General features: G+C 46.3%; 1 protein-coding gene across 2 annotated transcripts in view; it reads right to left on the reverse strand.

The window, feature by feature from the left end:
* Positions 1-19,120, reverse strand: part of LOC147121913 (spindle assembly abnormal protein 6 homolog) — an 84,673-nt gene that overhangs the window by 36,409 nt on the left and 29,144 nt on the right. For both annotated transcript variants that reach the window (XM_085982478.1, XM_085982479.1), the window contains 2 exons: positions 1,959-2,150; positions 1,679-1,873 (listed from right to left, as the gene is read on the reverse strand). In XM_085982478.1, coding sequence (XP_085838604.1) covers positions 1,679-1,873; positions 1,959-2,150 — 387 coding nt within the window. The remainder of the gene's footprint in view (positions 1-1,678; positions 1,874-1,958; positions 2,151-19,120) is intronic.

The following is a 19,120-nucleotide window of genomic DNA, read 5'->3' on the forward strand; positions in this document are numbered from 1 at the left end:
GGTTTTTGTATACTGTTCGAAACAATTTTTGTCTGACCAAAAAGTAAATACGCCTATGAGACTCCCCTAATCATAAGCTTTCTTTTGATATAACATATGTGTAGGTACGCTCTATAACTTTTGAGTGATGCGACAGACAAGACACCACGATCCTTTTATATATCTTCTATATATATAAAATAAATCGGTCAATCTGTCTGTCTGTCATTCTGTCTGTCATCGCGTGTGCATCTGTCGGGCTATGCGCTCGAAAGTTACAGGGCGTACCTACGCGTGCGTTACGTCGAAAGAAAGCTTACCTTTCCAAAAACGGTTTTAAGCGTATTTACGTTTCGGCCGGGCTAAAATCGCGCCCGCGGTATCCGAAAAACCTTAACATTCCGCTCATTAGCATCTCATTATCCGCTCCCGCTCATTAGCATCTCATTATCCGCTCATTAGCGACAGAGTGACCTCGAGGTCGACCAATCGTACGACGGCTTGCTGCCGCGTGCGGCCGGGCCCTCCTACGGTCGAGTGACGGGACGATTGACCAATCCTACGCTTTGGTGACCTGACGGTCGACCAATCGGTGCGTGTGTGGCCGGGCCTTATCGTTCTGAACCGAGGTGAGTCGCCGCCATCTTGATTCCAAACTTTTCCTTTCTCTTTCCCGCTTTCTGCGTCTTTAAAAAAAAACGTTGCTTTTAAAACACATGTTTTTTAAAAAAATGATTTAGAAACGAATTAACTTATCTAATCTCATTAATTTTCCTACCTTTCCCGGTTTTTCCAGGTAGGCCTCGAAGCCTCGGCTTCTCCTCCGCACCCACGCCCGAGCTAGGCACCTCCCAGCCCCACTCGAAGGCTGGAGGGGCGGGACTCAGCCCAGCGCCGCTACCTTACTAAAGGGTGCGCGCGCAGCAGGAGCTGAGACGCGGCGTCTCTCTCTGGCTCGGCCGGGGCTTGCTGAGCGTCAAGGGCTACCCTGGCAACCGGGGCCCGCCGGCCGTCTCGCACAGCCGCAATCGGCGGGTCTTCACCTCGGGGGGGGGGGGGGGGCGCGACCCTCGGGGGGGGGGCGGGCCGCGACCCTCGGGGGGGGGGGCGCGACACTCGGGGGGGGGGGCCGCGACACTCTGCGGGGGCCACGACCCTCAGGGGGGGCGCGACCCTCGGGGGGGCCCCCCCCGCCCACCCCCGCCCCCCCCCTCCCCTCCCTTCCACCCCGCCCCTCCTTCCCCCCCCGCCCTCCCTCCCTCCCCGCCCCCCCCCCAGTCGCTCTCTCTCTCTCTCTTCCAACAACAACATGCCCTCGAAAAAGCCTCGGCACCGCTGGGCACTTCAGCAAGTATATATATATAATATATAGATAGATTGAACTTAGCCTGCACTCAATCTGACATATATTTATGCCCTTTTAAAGTGAACAGGACATAAAGCAGTGAGCAGCCCATGTGGTCTCTGTTGTGTAATCTGACATTACAAGGATAATGGTTAAGCCTGTGCTGTACTATCCTGTTCAATCACACATAGCGATGCAAATTTCATTGTCTAGGAAATGTGGGTCTACTTATGGAAACGGCCTTTTTCTTGTTGGGGAACTGTTGTATACATCTCTTTGAAAGTCTTTCAACATTGAAAAGTAAGCAGTTCTAAATCAAAAGTATCACTGGAATGTTGCAAAAAATGCATATACCTTTTGTTCCTGAGTAGCTTCCAATACTTCCTTAGTTCTGGACACCAACTGGTCCTTGTCTTTGATCTCTTGCTCGAAAACAGCAACACGAGTTTTCAGCTGATTAATCAACCTGTCCTTTTCATGGCATTCTGCATCAAGCATCGAATTCTCCCGATGCAACGACTGGACTTCTTGTTTTGCTCTGTGACATTCCTATTAACAAAAATTGCATGGAAAGTTTATTATAACAATTACTAAATTTCTCATTTTCCTTAACATGGAATTGAAGAATCCTTACATCTTCCAGCCCTGAGAGCTTTGCTTTAATTTCTTGGATGACGCTTTCTGCTTTGTATCGCCTTTCAGTAAGATCTTTGTTTACAGTCTCCAGCTCTGCTAGGCTGGTCTGTAATTGCTGAAGGCTTCTCCTGTGACCAGTTTCCAACTCCTTCCTCTGCTGTTCAAACTGCTGTTGCCATTGTGTCCGAGCCTGAATAAAAACAGAAGCAGAGCTTAAAAGATGTTCAGTAGCTTGATTCCGTGGGTCAAGGGAATAGAAAATCTCTTGCTTTACACCTTTTCGCTCATTGGGTTGCTCCACAAAGCCATTTTCATCTGAAAGGCAAATTTTTGACTAGCCTGTGATTATTGACAATACCGCTCTAATTGGGAGTCAGGAAGCAAGCTCGTAACAAGAATAAAAGATACATATATATCAAATTATTCTTCTTCTTTTCTTCTATAACCTCCCTCCAAACAGCTCTGAAACCAACAACCATCCATCAGGTACAGCCTTGAGTAAGCTTAACGTGATTGAATTTAGGTCACCAAGTCATTTTGGAAAGCAGTTCCAAGCATTTAGACTTTCTACTGGCTGCTAACACCACATTTATGGCACGAGAAGAGAGGGAAGAGAGTCTTTGCTCATGCTAATATTTTTTTCCAAAAATAGTTGAATTTTGAAGCCAGCTGATTCATTCACCAGTCTTTTGTTGACAATTAGAAGGCAAATACTGTAATTGATTACAGCTATGAGGCAGAGATTCTGTTTGCTAATACCTATGAAAGAGAGACATCTAGACAGAAAGCAGAGAGTGTGTTTTTCTTCTTTATAATTAGAATTTTCAAAGTAAACAAAACTTCTTTGAGGGAAACAGGAAGGAAAAAGAGGAAACAGGTTGAGGATAAGGAGGCCTCTGGCCATACGCACTAAGGAGGAGTGTTCAATGTCATGCAAGATAAAGCAATGGCCCAGTAATTCCTGTCACAACGCGTGAGTACGGACAGGGTACTCACGCGTGTGCCAGGAGGAATTGCCGGTTTTCAGCATGCACAGCGCATGCGCTGAAAACCGGCATTTCCTGTCCTCTGACCCAAGGGGTTAAGAGGCTGAACGCGTGCGCGGTATTGGGCAGCGCGTGCGACTTGGATTTCCTGTATTTTTACAGATTTGCGCATGTGTAAAGGGCTCCGGTTTTTACGCATTGAAAAACCACACGTAAGTACTTAGTTTTACAGGTAAGTGGTCTTTTAGTACAATTTAGAATTTTTTTCCCCCACAGGTTTATTATTTTTAAAGAATCTACAGTAAGGTAAGTTTAGTTTTAGACCCTATTTTTAAAAAATTTATTTTTTTCAAAAATTTGATTAATTGTTTAAAATAGTTTTTTAAAGTTATTCATAGTTAATTTAATTATTGGGATGCTTTTTAAAATTTTATTTAAAGTTTAAGTAGTGTTTTGGGGTGCCGTACTTTTCATGAGTTTGACAGTCTTTACTATCAAACTTATGAATGAAGTTTCCCCTCCCCTGATTGGCTGAACAGTGCTCACCTGATCCCAGCCGGCACATCGCACTAACTACGCCGCTGGGTCAGGTTAGCACAGCGCGCCGAGATCAGAACCGGGCCACTGACAGAAAATCCACTGCGGGCCAGGTTTCAGATGTCGGCGCGCCGGGTAAATGCACATCGGGGGCTTGCACGCGCGGCAAGCCCCCGACAGGAATTACTGGGCCAATATCTTATTTTCCTTGATGCCATTAAAATTTGGGGGGGAAATCCTTACGTTCAGTTTCTTCGAGTTGTTGTAATGGCAACTCTCTTTATCCACACTGCCTCACAGTGTGAATCAGTCCTATTCTTTTCACCAAGACAATGAGAATTTTTTTAAAGGAGGCAAAACCTCCTACGCAAGCTACTGACTTAGCCAATTCCGTCAGTAATGACATGGTCTTTTTCTCTCTATTCTCCATGGCTGTAAATCAGTTCTACTCTTTTCATTGAGTAATTTGGGAATTTGGTTTTTGAAGAGAGAAGTGGAGGCTGCTGATGCAAGATACCGGTTTGGTTGCTCAGGATCTCTTGAGCTGAAGTGATAGTCTAGACATGCCCGATCATCCAGCTTACACTGTTGGACCACTGTGGGTCTCTTCGAAATTAATGAATCAGAATACCTTGTGTCAGCAAAGTCCAAATGCAGATTTAAGTTTGTGGTGTATAAGACATGCCCAAATAGTTCTACATCATGATTTGAACACCTAAGCATGTAACAGAAGAGTTCCCTTTGGCCATATGTGGAATGCAGGACCAAGGTATACAGTAGATTTGTGACAAAAAGGGAAAACAGATTCAGATTAGATTTATTTGCCATATGTAACAAGTACAATGGAATGCTTGTTCCCCGTAGGGACGCGTCAGCTATATATACAGCGCCGCGTTCAGAGTCAATACAATGGCTTCCCATGGCAGTGGGAGCACGATGTCCCTCAGCCGCTCCGTCCTCCTCTTCACCGCGGCCGCCTCCTCACTGTTGCCGGCTCCACATGTGGTGGCCTGCTTCTCCCGCTCTGGCCACCATGTCCGGCTCCCCTCCTCCCATCCGGACTGCGAGTTACCCGAAATGGAGCTGCCGGCTGACGTGCTGCAGCGTGTCGTGAGTCTGCTGCTGCTGCTCGTTGCGCTGCGCTCCTCTGCCTGACTCGCCGAACACATCGTCGGGATGTGAATGCTCCAATATGGCCTCCTCTTCACCATCGCCGGCTCCACGCTCCACGGCCCGGGGCCTACTTCTCTCTCTTCACGGGTCGGCCTCTGGCCGCCATGCTCGGCTCCCCTCCTCCCAGTCGGAATTCCTTCCCGCCGAGGAGCTGCCGGCTGATGTGCTCCAGCAGGTCGGCTTGGCTGCTGCTGCTGCTCACCGCGCTGCGCTGCCTCTGCCCGACTCGCCGAGCACCTCGCTCCGGTTGCGGGAGCGAGTGGCGAGAGCTGGACACTGGGATTCTTTCCACTGAGCTCCATATAACCATGCAAACCAATGTCCCGAAGGGTAGAATGGTCCTAGCTGAGGTCTGTGTGTGTCAGATAACCAAAAAAATTGTAGTGGCAGAGTATTTCTACTGCAAGTGACTGTGGCTTGATTAACGCTCCTCAGTAACTTATTACCTGGACAGTAATATGAGTTAAGAAAACTTAGGCCGCGATTTTACAAACCTCGGCAGGTCGGTGGCGGGTCCCGACCCCGCTGCTGTCTCCATCCCAGCCTCTGAAATTAATTTCCCCTGATTGGGCTTGTTAAGCCCGCCCATTGCGTTTGCCAGCCACTTAGAGGAAGCAGGTCTGGTGATGTCATTTGATGATGCATCATCAGCCGGTTTCCTTAAAGGGACCATGGCCAACTTTATTTTGACATTTGTGCTGTCAGTGTTCTACAGCATTGAGGTGCTGCAAATACTGACAAGCACGGCAGAGGTGCAGGGCTGCACCCAGGCTCTCCCATGACTCCCTCCATATGCTTATGGAGGGAGTCACAGCACACAGGGAGTTCCTCTTCCCTTCCCATGGGCAGAAGAGACCTAGAGTCATAGAGTTATACAGCACAGAAAGAGGCCCTTCGGCCCATCCTGTCTGCGCCGGCCATCAAGCCCTGTCTATTCTAATCCCATTTTCCAGCACTTGGTCCATAGCCTTCTATGCTATGGCGTTTCAAGTGCTCATCTAAATGCTCCTTGAATGTTGTGAGGGTTCCTGCCTCTACCTTCCAGGCAGTGAGTTCCAGATGCCAGCCACCCTCTGGGTGAAAAAGTTTTCCCTCAAATCCCCTCTAAACCTCCTGCCCCTTATCTTGAAACTATGCCCCCTCGTTATTGACCCCTCTACTAAGGGGAAAAGTTCCTTTCTATCTACCCTATCTATGCCCCTCATAATTTCGTACACCTCAATCAGGTCCCCCTCAGTCTTCGCTGCTGTAAGGAAAACAACCCCAGCCTGTCTAGTCTCTCTTCATAGCTGAAGCGCTCCAGCCCAAGTAACATCCTGGTGAATCTCCTCTGCACCCGCTCCAATGCAATCACATCCTTCCTATAGTGTGTCGACCAGAACTGCACACAGTATTCCAGCTGTGGCCTAACTAGCATTTTGTACAGCTCCATCATAACCTCCCTGCTCTTATAGTCTATGCCTCGGCTAATGAAGGCAAGTATCCCATATGCCTTTTTAACCACCTTATCTACCTGTCCTGCTGCCTTCAGGGATCTATGTTTATGCACACCAACGGCCCTCTGATCCTCTGTCCTTCCTAGGGTCCTACCATTCATTGTGCATTCCCTTGCCTTGTTAGTCCTCCCAAAATGCATCACCTCACACTTTTCAGGGTGAAATTCCATTTGCCACTGTTCTGCCCATCTAACCAACCCATCTATATCGTCCTGTAGCCTGAGGCTTCCCTCCTCGCTATTTACCACTCCACCAATTTTCATGTCATCTGCAAACTTACTGATCATACCTCCTACATTCATATCGAAATCATTAATGTACACTACAAACAGCAAAGGACCCAGCATCGATCCTTGCGCTACACCACTGGACACAGGCTTCCAGTCACAAAAACAACCTTCGACCATCACCCTCTGCCTCCTGCCACTAAGCCAATTTTGGGTCCAATGTGCCAAATTCCCTGGATCCCATGGGCTCTTACGTTCTTGACCAGTCTCCCATGTGGGACATTGTCAAAAGCCTTACTGAAGTCCATGTAGACTACATCAACTGCACTACCCTCAAACACACACCTAGTCACACCCTCGAAAAATTCAATCAAATTGGTCAGACATGATCTCCCCCTGACAAAGCCATACTGACTATCCCTGCCTCTCCAAGTGGAGACTAATGCTGTCCCTCAGAATTTTTTCCAATAATTTCCCTACCACTGATGTTAGGCTCACTGGCCTGTAATTCCCTGGTTTATCCCTACTACCCTTCTTGAACAATGGTACTACGTTAGCTGTTCTCCAGTCCTCTGGCACCTCCCCTGTGGCCAGAGAGGTTCTGAAAATGTGTGTCAGAGCCCCTGCAATCTCCTTCCTTGCCTCACACAGCAGCCTGGGATACATCCCGTCAGGGCCTGGGGATTTATCCACTTTTAAGCCCGCTAAAACCGCTAGTACCTCCTCCCTCTCAATACTAATTTGTTCAAGTACATCACAATCCCCCTGCCTGATTTTTATGCCTACATCACCCTTCTCCATAGTGAACACAGATGCAAAATATTCATTTAAAACCTCACCTACATCTTCCGGCTCTACATGCAGATTGCCACTTTGGTCCCTAATGGGCCCTACTCTTTCCCTGGTTATCCTCTTGCCCTTAATATACTTATAAAACACCAGTGTTTTTTCATGCCCCCTCTTCGCTCTCCTAATTTCTTTTTTAAGTACCCCCCTGCACTTTCTATACTCCTCTAGGGCTTCCACTGTTTTTAGTCCTTTGTATCTGCCAAAAGCCTCCCTTTTTTTCCTAATCCATTCTTGTATATCCCTTGACATCCAGGGTTCCCTGGGCTTGTTGGTCCTACCCTTGACCTTTATGGGAACATGTTGGCGTTGTACTCTCTCTATTTCCTTTCTGAAAGACTCCCATTGCTCTGATGTGGATTTTCCTGTAAGTAGCTGATCCCTGTCTATTTTGGCCAGATCCTGCCTTATCATATTAAAATCGGCCTTCCCCCAATTTAGAACCTTTATTTCCAGTCCATCTTTTTCCATTTCCATGACTACCTTAAATCTCACCGAATTGTGGTCAGTCACCAAAATGCTCTCCTACTAACACATCTGCCACTTGCCCGGCTACATTCGCTACAATTAGATCCAGTACCGCCCCCTCTCTTGTAGGACTTTCTACATGCTGGCTCAAAAAGCTCTCCTGGATGCACATTAAGAATTCCGCACCCTCTAAGCCTTTCACACTGACTATCCCAGTTAATATTGGGGAAGTTGAAATCCCCTACTATTATTACCCTATTATTTCTACACTTCTGAGATTTGCCTACATATCTGTTCCTCTATCTCCCCCTGACGCTTTGGGGGCCTATAGTACACTCCCAGCAAAGTGCTTGCCCCCTTTTTGTTTTTAAGTTCTACCCATATGGCCTCATTGAGGAACCTGCTAAGATATCATCACTCCTTACAACAGTAATTGACTCCTTGATTAATATTGCGACACCCCCTCCTCTTTTACAACCCCCTCTGTCTTGCCTGAAGATTCTATACCCCAGAATATTGAGCTGCCAGTCCTGCCCAATGTGGAAATGTACCTTTTAAAACTGAATATAGTTACATGTGCCCCTTTTTGACAAACAAAATGGAGTCCCGGTCCTCCCAGAAGCCTCTGCAGAAATGTCCTCGTTTCCTTCCTTAAACTTGTTAACCTTGACTAAACACTGTAAACCGTTGCTTATCTGCGTTGTAAACAAAGACCATTTACATGAGTAAAGGGAACCTTAAGCAGGCCACCTGGCCAGAGGCTTGGCCACCAGATAACAGAAGAAACATATTGTATGAAGTAACTACATTCCAAACAATACTGATGGTCTTAATTAAATAGTCTGGAATAAATAACTACCCATTGTATTATCAATAGTCTTTCTCTACGCCAGACTTTAGAAATATGTAGAAACTTAGCTAAGGATTGAAGAACTCTTTGTCCCTTTGTCTGACTAGAAAGACACATGATGAAACCATAACCTGTTTCTTTACTGTATAAATATGTTGTTAATCTGTAATTCGGTAGAGAGTCTCTGCTAGCCTTTGACTTAGCGGGACGCTCTCCTTGTGCAAGTAAAATAAACTAACAATCTGACGGTAATGCTTGTGTTTGAGTCTTACTCGGAGTCGAGATTTCGACACCCTCCCTCAACCATGTCTCTGTGATAGCAACAATATCATACTCCCATGTGTTCATCAACACCTTCAATTCATGTGCCTTACTCGCAAGACTCCTTGCATTAAAATAAATGCCATCCAGCCTTGCCATACTCCCTTGTGCTGTTACATATTTGCTCTGCCTTCCAGGCTGACTTGTTTTTTCCTCTATATTTGGCTGTGCATCACCCCCTACTATAGCTCCACTCCCTATCCCATCCCCCTGCCAAGTTAGTTTAAACCCGCCCCAACAGTACTAGAAAACCTCCCCACAAGGATGTTGGTCCCGTTCCGGTTCAGGTGCAACCCGTCCGACTTGTACAGGTCCCACCTTCCCCAGAAGCAGACCCAGTGATCCAGGAACCTAAAGCCCTCCCTCCTGCACCAACTCTTTAGCCATGCATTCATCTCTTCCTATACTCACTGGCACGTGGCACCGGGAGTAATCCAGAGATTACAACCTTTGAGGTCCCGCTTTTTAATCTGCTACCTAGCTCGCTAAATTCTTGTTGCAGGACCTCATCCCTCTTTCTACCCATGTCGTTGGTACCAATGTGCACCAAGACCTCTGACTGTTCGCCCTCCCCCTTCAGAATGCCCTGCAGCCATTCAATACCATCCTTGACTCTGGCACTAGGGAGGCAACATACCATCCTGGAGTCACGTTTGCAGCCACAGAAACGTCTATCTGTTCCCCTTACGATAGAATCCCCTATCACTATTGCTCTCCCACTCTTTTTCCTCCCCTCCTGTGCAGCTGAGCCACTCGTAGTACCACGGACTTCACTCTTGCTGCATTCCCCGAGAAACCATCTCCCCAGCAGTATCCAGAATGGAAAATCTGCTGGAGAGGGAGATGGACCCAGGGGACTCCTGCACTACCTTCCTAGTTCTTTCACTCTGTCTGGCGGTCACGCATTGAATTTAAGCAGACTTTGGTAAGTGGCAGAAAAAGTCTTTTAAGTGCATTTACTGAATTTCAGTGAGTAAAAAAGTGAATTATTTGAAGTAAGTTAAATTTTTTAGAGTAAATTAAGCTGTTGGGGAGTTTAAACCGGAAGTAGAATCCGGGTATAAAAAGGGGCAGGCTTAGTGCGGTAGCGCCGAGTGCGGTTGCATTGAGTGTAAGTAGAGTTCGGTAAGTGTGAGAGTTCGGACAAGTGGGAGGTGAGGGGGTGCTTTTTGCTCTGTTTTGCTTCCCTCTCTCAGGCTAATCCAACACTGAGGACGTGGAGCAGCGAGACAATTCAACCGGACAGGTCCCCCAGACAGCATTCACGAGGGAGGTTGGTGATCAGCTGGTTGGCAGGTCCTCTTCCTTCTCTTTTATACCTTTAAGTTAGTAAGTCCTATTAAATATCATCTATATCGAGGCAGAGGGTCTTCATAACCAATAATAAGAAATTTAATTAATTACACAGATATGGGTGAACAGGTGATGCGTCACTGTTGTGAAATGTGGGAGCTGGTGGACCCCATTGAGGCTCACGGTGATTACATTTGCGATAAGTGTTTGCTGCTAGAGGAACTCAAGCTCCATGTTAAAGAGCTTGAGACCGAGCTTCAGGCACTGCGACACATCAGGGAGGGGGAGAAGTTCCTGGATTCAATGTTTCAGGAGGTGGTCACACCTATGAAATTAATTACTGTAGATGTAGTCCGTGGTCAGGGACAGGACGGTGTGACTACGAGTGAGGAAGGTACAGGGATCCAGGATGTAGTGTTGAAGGAGCCGCAGCCCTTGCTCTTGTCAAGCAGGATCGAGGTTCTTACTCCCTGTGAGGGCGGGAGCGGGGACTGCAGGGAGGATGAGCAACCTGGCCACAGCACCGTGGTACAGGGGGCCATTCAAGTGGAGGGAGTAAAAAGAAATGTTGTAGTGGTAGGGGATAGTATCATTAGGGGGATAGATAGGGTTCTCTGCAGTCAAGAGCGGGAGTCCCGAAGGCTGTGTTGCCTGCCCGGTGCCAGGGTTAAGGACATCTCTTCTGGGCTGGAAAGAAACTTGGAGTGGGAGGGGGAGGATCCAGTTGTCGTGGTCCATGTTGGTACAAACGACGTAGATACGACAAGGAAGAAGGTTCTGTTAAAGGAGTATGAGCAGCTAGGGGTGAAATTAAAAAACAGAACCTCAAGGGTAATAATCTCTGGATTATTACCTGAGCCACGAGCGAATTTGGCTAGGATAAATAAAATTAAAGCGTTAAATGCGTGGCTCAAAGACTGGTGTGGGAGAAATGGGTTTTGTTTCTTGGGACACTGGCACCAGTACTGGGACAGGAGGGAGCTGTTCTGTTGGGATGGACTCCACTTGGCCAGTGCTGGGACTAGAGTCCTGGCGAATCATATAACTAGGGCTGTAGAGAGGGCTTTAAACTAATTAGTGCGGGGGAGGTTTCTAGAGACCAAATAACAGAAATGACAACGGAGAAGGTCATAGACTTAGGTAGCAGTGGGGAAATTAGAAAACAGAACGTGTCAGGAAGGGACAGAAGGTATGGAGTAAAAGGTAAAGTAGTAAAAGGGGAAAAAACAGGAACTAAGTGTCACAAAACATATTTGAAAGTTCTTTATCTGAATGCACGTAGCATTCGTAACAAAATGAAGGAGTTAACGGCACAAATAACTACATATGGGTATGATCTTGTGGCCATTACAGAAACATGGCTGCAGGGTGACCATGACTGGGAATTAAACATACTGTGATAAAAATGATAACTTCCGGGAAGTTATGTCATCACTTCCTGTGAACTATGAACTGTGTACATACCTCACTTCCTGTCATATGTCACTTCCTGTTGGACTGGTATAAATACTGGTCTGTTCAGTATTGTAAGAGGCTTCTACCAGAGGCATGGTAAAGACCTCTCTTGTGTATATAGTGTGTTTATAAGTTACTTAAAGCTTACTTTAAAGTTACTTGATGGTAAGTCTCCTTTTTCTTACATCAATTTAAGTAACTTAAACATTTACACTGACAAATACTAGACCTTCAGACAAACTCGGAAGTTAAGGATCCAGGGAACCACCCATCATGGAGAAAATCCTTAGACCTATTCGTCTGGACTTGGACCCGAATACACCAGCAGCTGGCAGGGTATGGAAGCATTGGTATCGTACTTTTGAGAATTTTCTGGATGAATGTAAAGCGGATGCTCCTGCTAAATTGAAGATACTTGTCAATTATGTGACCCCAAAAGTGTTCGAATATGTTGATGACTGGGATACTTACGAAGAGGTGATTCGGGCACTGAAGAAACTGTATGCGAAGACCCCAAATGAGGTCTATGCTAGACATCTACTGGCCACAGCCCGACAAGGGCCAGGGGAATCAATTGACGAATTCCTGCAAGAACTTCGCAGGCTCAGCGTAGATTGTAACTTTCAGGCAGCCTCAGCTGAGCTGTACCGCCAAGAAATGATTCGTGATGCTTTCATCTGCGGGATTGCCTCTCCATTTATACGCCAGCGTCTACTAGAAAGTAAAACACTTGAGCTACAAAAAGCTTTTGACCTAGCTTGTTCACTGGATTTGGCAAAGAGAAATGCAGACCTCTATCAGCTGCCCAGATCTCGATCTGCTGCTGTAGCTGCAACCAGACAATTCAAGCGGTCTCAGGTGAACCCTATCATGGGGGAATCTAATTCTGATAATTCTGATGAAGAAGAGGAGGACGACCCCACTTTAGCAGCCTCTTGGCAATCTAGGAAGGAATGCTTCTTTTGTGGAGATGCTTTTCACCCTAGGAAAACCTGCCCTGCTCGCAATGCAATCTGCAGTTATTGCGGGAAAAAAGGACACTTTGCTAAAGTTTGCCTATCAAGGGCCTCTACGAGGGCCAATCCAGCTAAGGCCTACCGAGCTGCCCCAATTAGGGCCTATCAAGATGCTCCAGCTAGGACCTATCAAGCTTCCTCTCGAGCTCTCTCCCGAAGAAGCACACCGAGAGTTTTAGCCACTCTCTGTGCAACGACACCAATTACAGCTGCTTGCCCACAGAACCTGTCTCATGCAGCCACAAAAATTTCAATTAAAGGGCATACCTTAGATGCCTTAATTGACTCAGGAAGTACTGATAGTTTCGTTAAGGAACAGATTGTTGCGAAATTGAAACTACATGTCTTCCCATCGGACCAGGCAATTGCGATGGCCCAGTCATCACTTAATACCAGAATCTCCGGCTTTTGTGTTGTTGATATGACACTTCATGGTCGTATGTATCCCTCCACCCGACTTTCGGTGCTCAAGGACTTATGTAGTGATCTCCTCTTAGGGCTGGACTTCCAAAAACAGCATAAGAAACTCACCATTGAGTTTGGTGGATCCAAACCCGGACTTACTATTTCTAATATACCGTCTAAATTACCATTTTGTGCATTATCAGCAGCTTCACTTGATGAACCCTCATTATTTGCCAGTATTCCGCCTCAAAGCCAACCGATAATAACGAAATCGCGGCGCTTTAATCAGGAAGACCAATCTTTTATTGCGGCTGAAATCTCTCGACTTCTAGCAGAGGATATCATTGAACCATGTTCGTCGCCCTGGCGGGCTCAAGTCGTCATTGTCAAGAACCCTCTAAAACCTCACAAACAGCGACTATGCATCGATTATTCGCAAACCATCAATCAATATACCGACTTGGACGCCTACCCATTGCCACGCATTGATGATATGGTTAATAAACTGGCCGAATACAAAGTGTTCTCAACTTACGATTTAAAAAGTGCCTATCATCAGTTACCCTTGAAGGTCTCAGATAAGCAGTACACAGCCTTTGAGGCTAATGGACGGCTGTACCAATTTCGTCGCCTCCCATTCGGGGTTACTAATGGAGTGGCTGTCTTTCAACGGGCAATGGATGGCCTGGTTAAGCAGGAAAACCTAAGGGACACTTTTCCCTATCTTGATAACATTACCATTGCAGGTCACGATCAACAGGAACACGACTCCAACCTCCAAAAATTTCGGGATGCCCTCCATCGCCGTAATTTGACCCTGAATGAATCCAAATCTGTTGAGTCGCAACCGACCATCAACATCCTTGGCTACTGCGTAGGCAATGGTATCATTAAGCCAGACCCAGAAAGACTTCGCCCGCTCCAAGAGCTCCCGTCACCTAAGAATCCGGCTTCTTTACGTCGGGCTCTCGGTCTGTTTGCATACTACGCTAAATGGATTCCTCATTTTTCGGACAAAATCCAACCCTTGCTGCATGCTAGATCATTTCCACTGGGAACAGCGGCTGTTGCAGCCTTTAACCTTCTCAAAAAACAGTTGGAGAAAGCGGCTCTTCACTCCATCGATGAGAATCTCCCTTTCGTGGTTGAATGTGATGCCTCGGAGGTGGCGATCTCGGCTACTCTGAATCAGGAAGGTCGTCCTGTAGCATTTATGTCCAGGACCTTACAAGGTGCCGAGCTACATTATCCTCCGGTTGAGAAAGAAGCCACAGCCATCATAGAGGCAGTACGGAAGTGGAACCATTTTCTAGCTCGCCAGCACTTTACATTGATCACGGACCAACGATCAGTCGCCTTCATGCTCGATAATCGAAAACGAACCAAAATTAAGAATAATAAAATACAACTTTGGAGGATGGAACTGGCCTCTTTTGGTTATACCATTCTCTATCGGCCTGGCAAGGAGAATGTGGCCCCGGACACCCTCACACGGGCATTCTGCTCCACTATGTCATCCTCCACTCTCATGGATGTCCACAATGGTTTGTGTCATCCTGGCGTTACGCGCATGCTACATTTCGTACGATCACGGAATCTCCCTTTTTCCACTGGAGATGTAAAGAAAATATGCTCAGAATGCCGGCTTTGTGCGGAATTAAAACCTCAGTTCTTCCGCCCCTCAGATGGTATACTCATACATGCAACCCAACCGATGCAACGGCTTAGCATCGATTTTAAGGGCCCAGTGCCCTCTTCAACTCGGAACACATATTTGCTCACCATGATCGACGAATATTCACGTTTTCCGTTTGCCTTCCCCTGCTCCAATATGCTGGCGTCCACAGTAATCTGCTGCCTTGAGCAGGTATTTTCTCTCTGTGGCATGCCGGCTTATATTCACTCAGATCGGGGTCCATCCTTTATGTCAAGGGAACTCAAGGACTACCTCTCAGAACGGGGAATTGCTACAAGCAAAACAACACCATACCATCCCATCGGAAATGGGCAGGTAGAGAGGTATAACGGTATCATCTGGAATTCCGTACGTCTCGCTTTAAGATCTCGGGGCCTACCAGACCAGCAATGGGAAACAGTGCTTCCGGATGCATTGCACTCTATACGGTCCCTGCTTTCTACAGCCACAAAGACTACGCCTCATGAGCGGTTCTTTGGATTCCAGCGTCGCTCATCTCATGGGACATCACTCCCGTCATGGCTAACTACTCCTGGACCTGTATTACTCCGAAGATACGTTCGGACGTCTAAAAATGACCCTCTTGTAGACGAGGTCGAACTAACCGATGCCAACCCCACCTATGCAAACATACGATATTCCGACGGCCGAGAATCTACCGTATCATTACGGGATCTGGCTCCCTGCCCACCAGGACCTAGTGGGACATCGGGTGATGGCATTTCACCAGGAAACTCTTGGGACCTATCGGGTACCCCTCTCCAGGATCCTGATCGGACACCAACTAGCTTGGTGCCGGTAGAACCCCGTGCTCAAGGTTGCGACCCTCCCAGTACCGCGCATGAAAGTACTGATCCGCCACAGACCAGCTCTGCACCTCCCTCTGAACAGAGGCAGTCCGACTTTGAACCTATTGGGGCTCGTACTCGAAGCCATGATCTCCCCGACCCTTCACAGGGCAATCCAGGCCACACAGACTCTGACCAATGGCCAACCGCATGTAAGCGGACCAGCGACCCTCTACGACGGGAATCCAAACGGGTGCGACTCTTCCTTGTTCGGCGGCTGCGGACCAAAAGGTAGACCACATCCTCCTAATCCTGCAGGAGGGAAGAATGTGATAAAAATGATAACTTCCGGGAAGTTATGTCATTACTTCCTGTGAACTATGAACTGTGTACATACCTCACTTCCTGTCATATGTCACTTCCTGTTGGACTGGTATAAATACTGGTCTGTTCAGTATTGTAAGAGGCTTCTACCAGAGGCATGGTAAAGACCTCTCTTGTGTATATAGTGTGTTTATAAGTTACTTAAAGCTTACTTTAAAGTTACTTGATGGTAAGTCTCCTTTTTCTTACATCACATACCAGGTTATTTAACAATCAGGAAGGACAGGCAGGAAGGGAGGGGAGGTGGGGTGGCTATGTTAATAAAGGAAGGAATCAGTATAATACAGAGAAATGATACTGGGTCAAAGGAGCAGGATAGTGAAACAGTTTGGGTGGAGATAAGGAATAATAAGGGGAAAAAAACACTAGTGGGCGTAGTCTATAGGCCTCCGAACAGTTGCAACTCTGTTGGACGGAGTATTAATCAGGAAATAGTTGAGGTTGTAATAAGGGAACAGCTATAATTATGGGGGATTTTAACTATCATATTAGCTGGACAAATCAAATTGGGCAGAGCAGCCTTGAGGATGAGTTCATTGAGTGTATTAGGGATGGGTTTCTTGAGCAGTATGTAACTGAACCGACCAGGGGGCAAGCAACCTTAGATCTGGTCCTGTGTAACGAGACAGGATTAATTAAAAATGTCCTAGTAAAGGATCCCCTTGGAATGAGTGACCATAACATGGTTGAATTCCATATTCAAGTAGAGAGTGAGAAGGTTGGATCTCAAACAAGCGTGCTGAGCTTGAATAAAGGAGACTATGAAGGTATGAGAGCAGAATTGATTAGAGTGGACTGGGAAAATAGGTTAAAGGGTAAGACGGTACATGATCAGTGGTGTACATTTAAGGAGTTATTTTACAACTTCCAAAAAATATATATTCCACTGAGGGAAAAAAGGGTGTAAAAGAAAAGATAGCCATCCGTGGCTAAGTAAAGTAATTATGGATAGTATCCGACTAAAAACAAGGGCATATAAGGTAGCCAAATCTAGTGGGAGGATAGAAGATTGGGAAGTCTTTAAAAAACAGCAAAAAATAACTGAAAGATTGATTAAGAAAGGGAAGATAGATTATGAAAGTAAATTAGCAAAAAATATAAAAACAGATAGCAAAAGTTTCTATAGTTATATAAAAAGAAAAAGGGTGGCTAAAGTAAATGTTGGTCCCTTAGAGGATGAGACTGGAAAATTAATGGTGGGAAACATGGAGATGGCAAAAACGCTGAACAAATATTTTGTATCAGTCTTTACGGTAGAGGTCACTAAGAATATCCCAACACTGGACAAACAGGGGGCTATAGGGGGAGAGGAGCTAAATACGATTAAAATCACTAAGGAAGTGGTACTTGGTAAAATAATGGGACTCAAGCCGGATAAATCCCCTGGACCTGATGGCTTACATCCTAGGGTCTTGAGGGAAGTGGCGGTAGGGATTGTGGATGCATTGGTAATAATTTTCCAAAACTCCCTGGACTCAGCAAAGGTCCCGGCCGATTGGAAAACTGCTAATGTAACACACTTATTTAAAAAGGGTAGTAGGCAGACGGCTTGAAACTATAGACCTGTTAGCCTAACATCTGTGGTTGGTAAAATGTTAGAGTCCATTATTAAGGAGACAGTAACGGGACATTTGGATAAACATAATTTAATAGGACAAACTCAGCATGGTTTTATGAAGGGGAAGTCATGTTTGACAAATTTGCTGGAGTTCTTTGAGGAAGTAACATACACGGTGGATAAAGGAGAACCAGTGGACGTAGTGTATTTAGACTTCCAAAAGGCATTTGACAAGGTGCCACACAAAAGATTATTGCTCAAGATAAAAAATCACGGGATTGGGGGTAATATTCTGCCCTGGATAGAGGATTGGCTCTCTAACAGAAAGCAGAGAGTTGGGATAAATGGTTCATTCTCAGACTGGCAATCAGTAACTAGCGGTGTTCCGCAGGGGTCAGTGCTGGGTCCCCAACTCTTTACAATCTATATTAACGATTTGGAGGAGGGGACCGAGTGTAACATATCAAAGTTTGCAGATGATACAAAGATGGGAGGGAAAGTAGTGAATGAGGAGGACATAAAAAACCTGCAAAGTGACATAGACAGGCTAAGTAAGTGGGCAGAGATTTGGCAGATGCAATACAATACTGGAAAGTGTGAGGTTATGCACTTTGGCAGGAAAAATCATAGAGCAAGTTATTATCTTAATGGCAAGAAACTGGAAAGTACTGTAGTACAAAGGGATCTGGGGGTCCTGGTGCACGAAACTCAAAAAGTTAGTATGCTGGTGCAGCAAGTGATCAAGAAGGCCAATGGAATGTTGGCTTTTATTGCTAGTGGGATAGAATATAAAAACAGGGAGGTATTGCAGCAGTTATACAAGGTATTGGTGAGACCGCACCTGGAATACTGCATACAGTTTTGGTGTCCATACTTAAGAAAAGACATACTTGCTCTCGAGTCAGTACAAAGAAGGTTCACTCGGTTAATCCCGGGGATGAGGGAGTGGTCATATGAGGAGAGGTTGAGCAGATTGGGACTCTACTCATTGGAGTTCAGAAGAATGAGAGGCGATCTTATTGAAACATATAAGATTGTGAAGGGGCTTGATCGGGTGGATGCGGTGAGGATGTTCCCAATGATGGGTGAAACTAGAACTAGGGGGCATAATCTTAGAATAAGGGGCTGCTCTTTCAAAACTGAGATGAGGAGAAACTTCTTCACTCAGAGGGTGGTAGGTTTGTGGAATTTGCTGCCCCAGAAAGCTGTGGAAGCTACATCATTAAATAAATTTAAAACAGAAATAGATAGTTTCCTAGAAGTAAAGGGAATTAAGGGTTACGGGGAACGGGCAGGAAATTGGACATGAGTCTAGGTTCGGAATGGTCATGGCCCTGTGGGTAGTGGAGCGTGCCTAGGGGCCGTGTAGCCTGGTTCTGCTCCTACATCTTGTGTTCTAATTCTGTGTTAGATTTCAGGGGATGGTTTTATTCCTGTTCCTGGCTGGGGTGGAGATCGCCTTTACAGAAGGTAAGTACTGTAGAAAATATAGGGACAGAGTGATCTCCTGGACGAGTTTCGATCGCCTAGATGGGTCGGAGAGGAATTTCCCAGATTTTTTCTCCCAAATTGGCCATTGGGTTTTTTATCTGGTTTTTCGCCTCTCCCGGGAGATCACATGGGTTCGGGTGGGATGGAGAGTGATAGAAGATTTGAGGTTA

The sequence above is a fragment of the Somniosus microcephalus genome, chromosome 3 (assembly GCF_052327205.1).
Source record: "Somniosus microcephalus isolate GS21.2 chromosome 3, FLI_Smic_1.0, whole genome shotgun sequence".
NCBI lineage: Eukaryota > Metazoa > Chordata > Chondrichthyes > Squaliformes > Somniosidae > Somniosus > Somniosus microcephalus.